Consider the following 13,931-nt stretch of genomic DNA (forward strand, 5'->3'; position numbering starts at 1 on the left):
TAATTTATAGTTTTCTGGGCTTGAGGTCAGACAAAGTTTTTTGCCAAATTTCGGGAAAATTAGAATTTTAAACACTTTGCAGTTTCATATACTAAAAATAACTTGCCTTTTCTGAATTGTGCAACTTCACGAATAATTCACATTATTCAAATAAAATTGGGGAAAGAAGATTTATGAAAGCAATAGTTTTTATTTTCATTCTATTTATAAAAAAATAATTTTTTCTCATATATAAGAATTTGCAGTAAAATTCAGCATACATAGAAATTATTTGAAAAACAGAAAACACGGGGGAAAAAAACAAACAGATTTTTAAAAAATCTATCAATGTTTCTAATTTTAAAATAATTTGTTATTACAATCAGCGAATATTTACTAATGATACTATAAAAATCTTCAAGACATGCTCTTTACAAATTTCGAATAAATTGGACTTAAATAATTAAAAACTAATAAATAATAGCATGTGCCTTCACTTGTGATTAAAGCCCTGTAAGGAATTAAATATATTAATGTATAATTATTATTATTCATTTATTAATTAAATGTATAATTATAATAATAAATTAATGCAATTAAATGTATGCTGCTTAGGAAGTAATAACAATTTTAACAACTTACCAGCAATAACGCATTCTTTAGAGTAACATATTTTTTGACAATCATCTTGTACAAGCTTTTCTGTTTCGGAAACAAAATGTATTAATAATAATTAAAAAAAAATTCTCAAAATACAAAAATTGTTTATTTTATTTACATAAATATATCATGTCTTAATTTAAACGTAAAAATATTTCAAGAATTTTATCACTCACTTGTTTTTTTAATGTTTATTTTACATATACAGCATTCAGAATTTTCTGAGAATAAAGAGTTCGATTACCAAAATTGATTATATATACTGATATTCTTGAATATCAGTAGGTATATTCAATTGCCGTATTGCCATAAGTATACTCAATGGCTTGAGCCAATTGCCGTATTGCCATAAGTATACTCAATGGCTTGAGCCAATTGCCGTATTGCCATAAGTATACTCAATGGCTTGAGCCAATTGCCGTAGGTACATTCAATGCTGTGAGCCAATTGGTCATTCTATGAGTGAGTTGCCGCATGGTATTTATGCACTATATACCATTGAGAAATACAAAAGAATGTTGTCAGCTCATCAGAATTCATGTCTAGTCCTGTGCTTCTAGAACTAACTCTTTTAAATTACTTTTTGTTGTATTTATTAAAGTTACCTTTTAAGTTTATTACAATTGTGTTTCGATACCAAAAATGAGCTGATTGAGTCCTTCAAAGCCAAATGAATGGGTAATAGACACGCAATTTTCATATGTAGTTTCGAAAGCTCTTGCCTTTACGCTTGGGTATGGTATTGTAGCGGATTGAATTGAGCGAGGATAGAACCTGGGACCTTGCGGTTCGCAGCCGAGTAACAAGACAAAAGCAATTGTGATATTGACAATGAAGATAATGAACAATGTAATTGTTGAAGAAGATATTGCTAATGAGGATGAAATATTAACCTATCAAGAATTGCTTCCTATAATTTATAAAGTTCGAAAAATTGTTAAGATATTTAAACGTTCTCCTACAAAAAATGCCATATTACAAAAATATATACAAACTGAAAATAAAATAGAATATATGTTAATAATAGATTCTAAGACACGTTGGAACAGTTTACTCCTAATGATGGAACGATTTTTGAAATTTAGAAATCCAATCCAAAAAGCAATAATCGACTTAAACCTGTAAATTAATTTTTCAGATAGTGAATTCGACATAATATCCAGAATTATATCAGCTCTACTTCCAATAAAACTGACTATAGAGGCATTATGTCGGAGAGATTTTAATTTATTAACAGCTAATGCAACAATAAATTTCAAGTTGCAGTCATGAAAGAACAGCACACATCATTATCTGAAGAATTATATATTACATTGAAAAATCGCACAGAAGAAAGGCATACCGAAATAGAAAATGTTTTATGGTATTTACATAATTATAATGATTTTAAAAATGAAAATGAAAAAGAAGAAAAGAAAACAATCAATTTAAATATGATTAAGTTTATAGTAATTTTTTTTTAATTTTTTACCCACAAACGTATCCACATTCAGAAGAATTCGGTTCAGTTATCGAAGATTATGATGACACTAATGTCGATAGTGAAAAGGAATTGTCTCTTGAACAAAAATTAGAATTAGTGATAAATAAAAAAAAATTCAATGAATCATAATACAATTCAGAAATCACCTATATCCAAAATCATCCGACGAGAAAATGATTTATTTGAAAATGAGGGATTTAGAGGTAAATACTTGGAAAAAGTATATCGCGCACTGCTAACAGTACCATCAACTAGCGTAGATGCCGAAAGAGCGTTTTCGACAGCTGGTAATTTGTACACAAAATTACTTTTCAGGCATAATGACAGTACAATGGATGCATTATGTTTTTTAAGAATCACATTTAAAAAATGTGTAATAGTACAATTAACTGAATAGTGATATTTACACTTTTTTTGTGATTTAAATAAATAAGATGTTCCTTTACTTTTTTGTGATTCTTTATATACTGTTATAATTTATAAGTTACATATTACTTTTTGTGATATTTACACTCTCTAATAAAACTGGAAAAAAAACAAAGAAACACCTGTGTTTTCTTTCTTTTTCTAAAATTTCTAATACCGGTATTAAAACCGGTATCCCGGTATTAAGATCTAAAAAATATCGAATACCGGTATTGAAATTTTGGTCCGGTATTGCAATCCCTAATGGTGATGTATTTATTAGCTGTTGAGTCTAATGAGCCTGCACCCTTTTGAGTAGCGCCAAGCGTTATCGCGAGCATGTGTGGGTGAGTGGTTGCTGTGCTGATGCTGTTACGTCAAGTCAGTCTGACGGCTTTGTGTTGCTGCGTCAAGTGAATCTGAGGACTTTGGTTGCTGTGAGTAGAAGGAGCCACAACAGCTGCACGAAGGTTGAAGGTTCATCGTCCGAGGTCACGAATGTAGCGGTAATATTATGAGCGAGGATAGAACCTGATACCTTGTGGTTTGCAGCCGAGTAACAAGACCACAAGACAAAAGCAATTGCCTGTGTTTCGTAGCTGTTAACTGGCTTATAAGCTTTCCACCACAGTATTTAAAGTATCTAGAAATATGTAGTCACAAGTATAAAAAAATGCAATGCATCGAAAAAATGCTTTAATGCTTTTGCTTAAAAAAGTGTAGAATAATACTACGTTTCTTACACCCGATAAAAAAAGATAAATGCTCTTTCATAAATTAATTTCAAGTCATATTTAGCTTCTTTTGCTAATAAACCCATCAGTTGTAATAATTGTTTGATTTGTAATAACAATAATCAAGTCCCTTTTGTGCCTTAAGCTGATCCTGTATTTGCCGAAATACGATGTTAATCCATTTTTATTTCAAAAGCTTTCTTTAAAATTTGTTTTACTTTTTTAATGTCAAATTTACACAGCAATGCTGTCTTTAAAAAAATAACCCCAATTTTGAATAATTTTTGCCCCAAAATACAAAATAGTCCGAAAAAATATATATGAGTCGCGATCCTGCCGTTCATAGTTCTTCAAAGAATTGGCAGAAATTTGATATTAGTTCGAAAGTACTGCAAATATAACATACAATCTGAATGATTATAATCAAATTTTCATTCACTAATTTTTTTAGGTATTTCGATTTCAAAAGTAGTGCAATTTGAGCTAAATATGAATTAGTCCAAAAAATATGAAAGAAATATTCAAATCTTTTCTAAAAATTTAATAACAGAGATATCAATCCTTAAAAATTACCAGGTTTTGATTCTATATTTGTTGTTGTTGTTTCTTATGGCACATGCCACGGACAAGCCCGCTGTTAAAAAACAGCCGATTTAAGCCTAAGAGGGAGGGCCTCTTGTTTTTATCGTAGAGCCAACTTGGGCCAAGAGTACGACTTGACAACTCATGCATCATTCATTCGCTTGAATAACCCCTTTTTACAGGAGGGCACATTCACACATCTCACAGATAGAACAGGAAGAACAACCATGCCCAAACCGGGACTCGAACTCAGGACGCCCAGATCACGGGAAGACGCGCTACCCCTATGCCAGGACGCCGGCTCTATACTTCCAAATTCTATAATATGTTTTACTTTAAATTTAACTAAAAACATCAAGTTCATATTGGTTGGAATTTCTTCAAAGATTAAAATAAAGCCCACGCTCTTTAAATTTCCAAACTGCAGTTAATAGTAATGAATAAAATGTTATTTTATCTTACCTTTCCCAACGGTCGAAATTTCACCACAGTTTTTACAGGATTTCATGAATTTTTCTAAAAAAAAATATTGTTTAAATGGAATAAATACTTCGTAACTTTTTAAATTTTTTTCACAAAAAAACTCAATTTTCTAAAAATTGTAATTCAGATATCATAGTTTTAAAATTGCTTACTTAATTGTTATTGTTGAAAACCGCAATTAATTGTAAAGAAGAGATGAAATATCACGTAATAATTACGCCTTATGATCTGTATTCAGCTAAAATTCAAATAACTCGTAATATTTAATAACTGCGAATAGAAAATAATATCATGCCTACCACATCTGTAAGTTTTATTTGATTTTTTCAATTTTGATAAGTTCTCTATTTTACTGAATGTATAACGATAACAATCACACATGAAAATTTTTCAATGATTTTGTTTAGTGTGTGTGTGTAAAGTATGTATATAAATTAAATTTGATATGAAATTTTAATATAAAAACTGTTGAATTGCATCAAATTTTGGAGAAATCGAAAGAAACTCGAATAAAATTATTTTATCATACTTTATCAACATAACATTATTTACAACTGGGATGCTATCCGTAAATTGCGTTATATCACATGTATGATGGAAAAAAAAAACAACGTTAACGACTCTTTACAGAACAGATTATTGGAATTACAGTTCTAAATTTGGTATTTAGTTACTTCTTAGATAGTAAATGCTCATTAAGAAAAAATTTTCTCTATTTTTAATTTAAAATGTATGGATTTTTTTCTTCTATTTTTCACAATAATTTTGGGGCATATTAGTTTAAAAACTCATTCTTAAACCGGTTTTAAGATTAAAAAAATGAAATATTTTAGAATTTCTTTTGGTGAAATTTTTCTTATTCATTTTAATAAAATTTTAAATATATTTTTACTTCCTGGTATGCGAAATATAGTAGAAAAAGTACTGTAATCGTCAAAAAATTCGAATTCGAGATTTTGATTAATCTCCGCGTTTTAGACCTTTCTGAATTCAAAAAACAGATTTTTTAAAAAATTTCCCTAAGTCTGTCTGTATCAAAGATAACTCAAAAACGCTTTGAGCTAGACAGATGAAATTTGGTATACAGTCTTTACACCAAATTAGCAGATTTCTATCAAATCTTGAGCAAAACCTGTTCACAGGAAGTCTGTTCGTCCGATTGTTCGAATATAAATTAACAAGATAACTACAAAACGAAAAGAACTAAACTGATAAAATTCGATTCTAATTTTTAGCATCTAAAGTGTAGACGTCTTTCAAATTTTGAGCCAAATCTAACGAAGGGTAGCCTTTCTGTCTGTCCGTACTTACAGAAACATGTAAACGCGATAATTCAAAAGCGCAATGATAAATATATCAAATTTAGTAAGTGATTTTGTGATTGCAAGCTTACGTCTGTATCTATGTTTTGTTTCAATCGGTTGAGAAAAACATGTTTAAAGCACAAATCCGATTTTCGTGTACTATTAGCCACATTCCAGGATAAATCGCCAAATCTCTCACCAAGGATGACACGATTGATTCAGTAAAAAGGCTAAATTCTTGCCAAATAATATTTTGAAATTATTGTATGCTAATGTCTGAGATAACACTTTTATCAGAGAGTATGCGAGAAAGTTTTGGAAGAACACTCCCTCCGGTTTTAACTACACTTATTTTAGTAATTGTATTTATACTTGAGATGTTGAATATATTTTTATTGATACATATTTGTTGATCAGTAATTAAGAGAAAGTTTTAAAAATATATATACACGAGTAAAACCTAAAATAGTATCATGCTACAATGTTTCGTACTCAAAGTTCTTTTGTGTGTGTGTGTGTGTGTGTGTGTGTGTGTGTTTACCATATTTGCCAACCCAAAAAGTGTAACGTTAGAAAAACCGATTGACCAGCTGAGGAAAATTTAGATTTTGTATAACTGCGCAATTAATACATAATAAATATAAAGTACTTATATGCAAATAATAATAACAATTTATAAAAAAGTATGTTAATACATATTAACAAAAAACAAACTTAAAAAAGCATAATAAAAATTGTAATCCATCTAACAGAGTTAGGAAAGACAACTTTAAATATCTTGCAAGAAAATAAACTTACTTTCATAAATGTAGCTGACGTATAAAAAAACACCACAACCAATGGTTGTTAAGATGACTACTACACTCCAACAAACATGCTGTCTTCTATTTCTATTCATTCTGAAAAAGAATTTTTTTTTAATCTTTTTAAACGCAAACGATATTATTCTCACACGAAGCTATTTTCCGTTAAACCATTCTGAAAAAGAATATCTTTTATCTTTTCAAATGCAAACGATATTATTCTCACACGAAGCTATGTTTCGTTAAACCATTCTGAAAAAGAATATCTTTTATCTTTTCAAATGCAAACGATATTATTCTCACACGAAGATATGTTTCGTTAAACCATGTTTCCTTGATTTTAAAATAGTTGGTAAGAACTTTATATTCATCATTATATTTAGAAATACTTCTTAAAAGCGAGCTTTATTAGTCCTTGATCGTTCCGTATCACAGGTTAAAATAAGTAACTTACACGTGTTTTCGGATTTTAAGCATGTGATAAGCACTCAAAGGCATGACAGATGGATTTCAAGAAATATTTCAAGTTTACTCATTGTCTGTTTCACGAAATGGCGTAGGAAAAGAACTTATTTATTAGATGAATATTGCATAAATCCAAAGGATTTAAGTGTGGAGGAAAAGATTTTGTTTCTCTAAATAAAATATTGAAATTCCAAGACAAGCATTTTACTGGCATTCGATGTTTGAATACAAAATTTTAAACATGGAGCCTTATTTAAGCTGTTAAAAACAAATGATTAACTCTTTTAAAGGACATTTTTTTTCTAGTAATGGTGTATTAAAATATTTTTAAGATTGAAATTAGCTTATGAAACGTGATTCATTTAGCTTATTAGATAAATTTAATTTGATTGATTAATTAATTTGGTTAATTAATAATTAAGTAGCAAATCAAGTCACACCATTTTGTGTGAGATAAGGAACTGAAACATCTAAGTTTCTGTCTTATTAAAAAATTTGTCAAAGCTCGTCAACCTACATAACTTCATACAAAGATTGAAGAATTTGGTGGGAAACATACTTCCCATGACTTTCGAAAGGGTTAAAAAGCTTATAAGTAAAATAATAATAAATTCAAATTGGAAGAATTTAACTGAATATTTAAAGAATGAATTTTACTTCATGAAACGAACATTTTTAGTTATGATATCTCAAAACAGAAGATTTTTTTTAATTAAGTGATTACTAATCACCATTAACAACCAGCTGGTTCATCGGGAATATTGGTGGTCTTTAATTTCAATTAGCAATTTAGATGCAACTAATCCATTATACTGCTAGAGTGTCAGACTTACAAGATGTGTTACTTTAATTGTTTTAAGCACACTCCTCTCATTGTGTGCATGAACCTTCTTAATGGAGGCGAGTCCCATGTCATTATAGGGCTATGTAAATATGTGGTTCACCTATCAAATAAATTTCACGTTTCGTATACTATACAGATACTAAACAAAATTTTTATTGTTTCTTTTTCAGCAATAAAAGAAATTGCTCAGTCAGACAGCTGATGAAACAATTAAAACGATTTGAACTTCAGGCAACAATGCATTCTATTGTCGACAGTTAAATTTTTAAAAAAAAATTGAAAATGATAAAACTCAGCAAAATTTTGCTCAATTATTAAATTTGTATCATTACAAAGATCTTTTTTGAAGTTTTGAAACAGTATAAAATTTATATTTGTAGAATTTTTATAAGTTATCACACCAAAACGCCAAAATTCAGGTTAATTTTTAATTAGTTAAAATTAAAATTAAAAAAAGTTTCCTGAATTCACTTTGCCATTCTCAAAAGCATATATATATATATATATATATATATATATATATATATATATATAAATTACGTGTCACGTTGTTTGTCCGCGATGGACTCCTAAACTACTTAACCGATTTTAATCAAATTTGCACACCGTGTGTAGTTTGATCTAACTTAAAAGATAGGATAGCCCTTTTTTTGAATTTTTAATTAGAATTTTAATTATTAATTAAAAACTAACTTTCCCGCCAAAAAAAACACCTTTTCATTTTCCCCGCCGACAATGAGTACGGCTTCAGTTTTTTTCGCCAACATTCATGAGGCTAGGCTTAAGATTTTCCGGCTTATTATTTGAAGTGATTCTATTTATTTTCTTAATGTTTGATGCATTTAAAATTAAACATTGTTAATTAATCGATCTTTCAGATTCATTCTTAAGTACTTTTGAATTAAAATAACACAGAATAAAGGAAATTAAAAATGTCTAATTTGCATAGCGTTACCCCAACTGGCGTAAAAAAAAACTCACGCATTTGCGTTACCGTAACTGACGTTGAAAATTCACGCATGCGCATTGTGTTCTAATTGTTGACATGACAACCATTATCAACGGATGATTTAAATTATTTTTAGGTTAGTTGAATGTTTTTGTAATTAAATTGTATTTATGTTAGTTATATATTTTTTGTATATGCTTATAGTTTTAAGTACATCGTTTTTTTTAGTTTTTTTTTTATTGTTTTCAACCAATTATTTTAAACGATTCTTTTTATTTTCTGAGTGTTTGATGCATTTAAAATTAAACATTGTTAATGAATCGTCCTGGTCATAATGAATCTGAGAATATTTTGTTGACAAATTCTTGAAATATTACATAAATTAGGAAAGATATTCTTTAGTGCCCATAAAGTTTAAACGCTCAGTGACTGTTTTCAGTAATCATATTACAAAACAATACTTTATTTTAGTAAAAAATATTATTATATTAATTGCAGATTAATCCTTTCCACTTTAATTTATAGTATAAATTCTGCGGGAACTAACAGAAAATGAGAGAGATACATATTATGTTATGACTGTAGGCGTTTATAATATTATGAGTGAATTATATGACTATCAAAATTTGAAGTTTTAAAATATTTTGATGAAGAAGCTATTAAAGCAGGAATTGCATAAAATATTTAATTATTAACATTTTAACGAACATATTTTAACGAACCGGCTGGTCGCCAAAGGCGGCTGGTATATATATATATATATGCCAAATTTGCTTGCTTTTGGTCAAATGTTCGGATCTGTAGAGCGCCATCACACTCACACATTCGCCTTTATTATCAATGGAGATTGCGACTTTCATGTTGACATTAAGCAGAACAGTTTGAAATTGTGAAAAGGTCAGTTTAAATTGAATTTATTCGTTTTAATTATTTTACAAGAAGTATATATAAATTCAAAATACTGAAAATGTCAAAAAAAAATTTGACCCCAGAATTTTGATGAATATTGACATTTTACGTCTCCGTGAATTCGAGAATTACATTTATCAGTTTTTTTTATTTGTAACTGCGATGACTGTAATACGTAAAAAGCTGTAGGCATGAAATGTGGTATGTGACTTTTTGACAAATTTGTGGAATTCACTAAAATTTCGGCCGAAATCCGCCTATGTAATATATGACTATTCTTTCAGCCATGTTCCATATGAATATGATAACTCAAAAACACAAATATGGCTAGATAAATGAATTAGACATATGTATGTATTTGTATCAAATTTCGGATGAAATTCACTGGTTGACTGTCTGTCTTTCTGTATAATTGAGAATGTATGAGTGCGATAATTCGAAATTACAATGACTTAGAGAAATGAAGTTTGGCATTTGGTGTTATCGCCACCATTGTATGTCTGTATCAACTAGTTAATGTAAAAGAAAACACCAAAATCAATATCAATTTTCTTCAATATAATACGAAGCATAAAACATGCTTTGATGGATTAATATACCAGAAAGTGGGGAAGAAAGTATTCAAGACGATACAAGAATATTAATATTAATATTTCTTTAGAAATCCAAACAACTCTGTTAAGTAGTGCTATTAATCTATTAATGCTTTTATAATTGCTGAATTCATTAATTGCTTCTACTGCATGAAATCTGAATTTTTAGAACTGCAAGTAGTATTATTTCATAATAATGCAGAATTTACTTATTTCAGAGTTCTAATGATGCTTTTCCTCATTAAAACGTAAATCATTCATTTTTTTTTTCTTCTCAAATCTATGATTGAAAATAAATCATTTTCTTAAATACAATGGGATGTCTGGTAATTGCTATAACCTAATTAATTATATGGTTGTTTTGAGATCAAAATATTAAGATGTACATACAACCTGATATAAATGTTAAAATAATATATAATATATATTCTTTTTCTATAATTTAAAAAATTAATTGGTAGAGTATTATGAATTTCCAAATACGGCTACATATTAATTGAAAATCTGAAAGATATAAAATGCCTGACTTTTTGTTTATTTCCAAATTTCAGAATACATTTTTTCCCCAAGATCTATGAACAATTTTCATGTAAAAACAAATATTTTATTTTAATAAACTAATTTTTAATGGAATATTGAAAAAATTTGCCATACGATATTCTAATGATTACATATTTATTTAGAATTATAACAAAATTTAGTAAGAGAAACTCATTCCTCAATTCAATCTCCTTAAAAAAAATTTTAATTGAAACATATAAACAAATAAAGTTTACAAAAATGAGAATTATAAACTTACCTTTATATGAAACTTTGAAATACTATTTCAGATTAAAAACTTAATCCAAAGATAAAGAAATTGTTACATAATTCTCTAAGCTCGAAAAGAATAGTGAATCTATTATACGAAGAATAAAAATGCTGACAGTTTGAAACGCAGGATTTTTTTTCTGAAAAAATACACCTGCAGATGTATCAGGTGGACCCAAAACTGGTAGATCAAAATTCACTAACCGCAATACTTCTCTAACTGTACGTTCTTGAAGTTGAAGATATCTTGAAGAAGAGGTCAAAGGAATTAGAGATAAGGACTCTAATCTCAGGGGTCCTGCCCTCCCCACAAATTTTATTTTGATTCCTCAAGATACAATGTAGGGATAGAATATCATAATTCGTGATTTTAAAAACCAAATATGATTTCAGGAGGAATATATATATAGCTTCGGGTAATATTAGTTCTCATTATGCCACTGGATATTGTGACAAATCTTATTTTAAATCAGTAGGATACTCTTACTTTCTCTCATACTCCTTAATAAATTAGTCATGCCTGAGAACACCATGCATGGCATTGGCGTACAATAGTTACAAAATATAAACCTTTGGCGTGAATTTAGCAATTTTACTGAATCTATCGTGTCATCTTTGGTGAGTGTTTTGGCTATAAATCTCTATCATGCGGTGTATAGTATCCGAAAATCAAAATTAAGTTTCGGAAGCGTTTCAAGCAACTGATTGAAACAAAAATTTGACACAAAACTGCACGTGCAGTCACAAAATCCTATACTTAATTTGATATATTTCCGTCATTGCGTTTTTAAATTATCGCGTTAACATGTTTCTGAAAGTAGAGACTGATATATACTCAACCTTTTGTTGTTTTTGTTTTAAACTTTGACAGACACAATAGATGTTAAATCTCTCTACCATATCTTATCTATCCAGCTCTCTTCATTTTCTAGTTATCGCGTTAACTTACATTCGAATATCCGGACAGACAGACTTCCTCTGAATAAATTTTACTCAAAATTTGATAACTGTCTGCAAATTTGGTGTAAAGACAGTACACCAAATTTCATCCATCTATCTCAAAGCGTTTTTGAGTCATCTTTGTAGCAGACAGACAGAAGGACATTTTCTAAAAATGTATTTTTCGAACTCAGGGAGATCTTTCGAATTTTTTTGACGATTATACTATATTTTTTCTGCTCTACGTATACGAAAAAAATAAATATTGGTAACTAATTTTTTTGATTTTGAAAGACAAAGAATTACAAATGCTTATTGTGACAAATGTTTTTATCCTTTGTTTATTTAATTATTTTTAATTAATAATAAAAAATTCATGTAAATTGTATTTATAATAGTGTCTCCCAATAAACTGAAAAGTGCAGCTACCCTATGAACACAAAACGTTGTATGACCTCTCCAAATCGTTATCAGATATTTTGACCTCGTTGCCGTAAAAACATCGCAGCTATGCTGTTGGGCTTTTTGTGCTAATAGAGTATGTATATCTTTTGTGTTTAAATCTCTAATTTACAAAGAAGAAATCGAGTAAACATTGTAATGTCTTGATCTAAACTGATCAAATAACGGAGCAGAATTTTTGGAACTCAGTTGGTTCTCCGACTCCGAACTCGTGGGCGTAGTTTAACAGTCTGCCTCCAATTCGTTTCTTCTCCTCTCCTAAAAAAAATCTCCGCACTTTATTTCGGCGACCATCTCCACCTCTTAATTTACATTGGTCATTTCAGCTCTCTTTCGGCCAATCAGGGTTCAGCAATATGCTCTCTCAGCAGCGCCCGTCGGTCGTGGGAAGGTCCTTTGTGTGATGCATCTTTCATAACTGACTATTCTGGAACACGGAGTTATCATAGTCCTTTCACAATGAGGAACATTTAGCATCCAGATGTTTGGACACCCTTTTCTCTTTGAAGGTACTCTCAATATCTCTTGGACGAGGAATTCCCACATGTGGTCTTTCAATGCAGTGAACAGATGCGAGAGAACCCAGGTGAAAAGATCCACCATCTGGCTATCTCGAGGAGTTTAGTAAGCAACAGCGACGACTGTAAATGTCTTATCAGTACTGGGAAACGAGGAATGTTACAACATGGTAATCTTCAAACTAATTGGCCTCAGAACTTTCATTACTTTCGATGCTTCAGTAATTCTACTTGAATCAGAAAAAAAAATTAAATATTATTTTAAATTATACCCATGTTTCCAAGCCATCAATGGAATAGGATTTATGGATACTGTAAAATATACATAATGATTCAGATCTAGAAGATTTGATTGGATAATGAGAGATAAAAAAAAATCACTTTTTATCATAGGTTATAAGTTTAAGCATTAGGTGAAAAGCTAAGAACATTCTCAGTTTTTATTATTTTAATATCATAGATATTTTTTGTGGACCTTTCACCAGGAAAACTCTCCTCTAAATAACAAATCTGTGAAACATACTACCAGCCACTAGAAGGTAAAATTTTTGCCGCCATTCCATTGCATTCACTATAAAATAATTAAAAAGCATATGAATCAACCACAAATACAAGAGTAACTTACATCACATACATATACCTCAAAACTGCAATTTCCGTACAATTCTATATTAACAAATAATTTGGACCTGAATTTCATTTCATTGGTTAATATTAATTCAATCAATGTGTATTTTTCTTACAAATAAGTATCGCTCTTAGAATAAAGACGATTCTTTAAACTTCTAAAAATTCAAAATCTATCGTTTTAATGATACCAACTTAAAAATCGTGCACAATTTTCTTGAATTTTTGCAGTTTTTTTTTTTTTAATAATTTTTGCCTAATTTGCTACAATAGATTTGCCATGAAATTCAAATCATTGAATCCTGAAGTTAATTCATTACTTCGTCGAATATTTAATTGAGTGATTTTCTTCCATTGTTGAAAGGGAAGAAAGAAGAAGTCT

The 13,931-nt window shown here is 29.4% G+C and overlaps 1 protein-coding gene across 2 annotated transcripts in view; it reads right to left on the reverse strand.

Moving 5' to 3' along the window:
* Positions 1 to 11,081, reverse strand: part of LOC129981364 (neprilysin-1-like) — a 57,102-nt gene extending 46,021 nt beyond the window's left edge. The window contains exons 1-4 of one of the 2 annotated variants that reach the window (XM_056092187.1): positions 10,993 to 11,081; positions 6,429 to 6,529; positions 4,306 to 4,359; positions 622 to 681 (exon numbers count right to left, since the gene is read on the reverse strand). In XM_056092187.1, the coding sequence (XP_055948162.1) occupies positions 622 to 681; positions 4,306 to 4,359; positions 6,429 to 6,528 (214 nt within the window). In that variant the 5' untranslated portion in view covers position 6,529; positions 10,993 to 11,081. Of the gene's footprint in view, positions 1 to 621; positions 682 to 4,305; positions 4,360 to 6,428; positions 6,530 to 6,659; positions 6,846 to 10,992 lie in introns of those variants that run through there. The other variant, XM_056092188.1, reaches the window with a different exon arrangement.
* Between the last annotated feature and the right edge of the window lie 2,850 nt (positions 11,082 to 13,931).

The sequence above is a fragment of the Argiope bruennichi genome, chromosome 8 (genome assembly GCF_947563725.1).
Source record: "Argiope bruennichi chromosome 8, qqArgBrue1.1, whole genome shotgun sequence".
NCBI classification, from domain to species: Eukaryota; Metazoa; Arthropoda; class Arachnida; order Araneae; family Araneidae; genus Argiope; species Argiope bruennichi.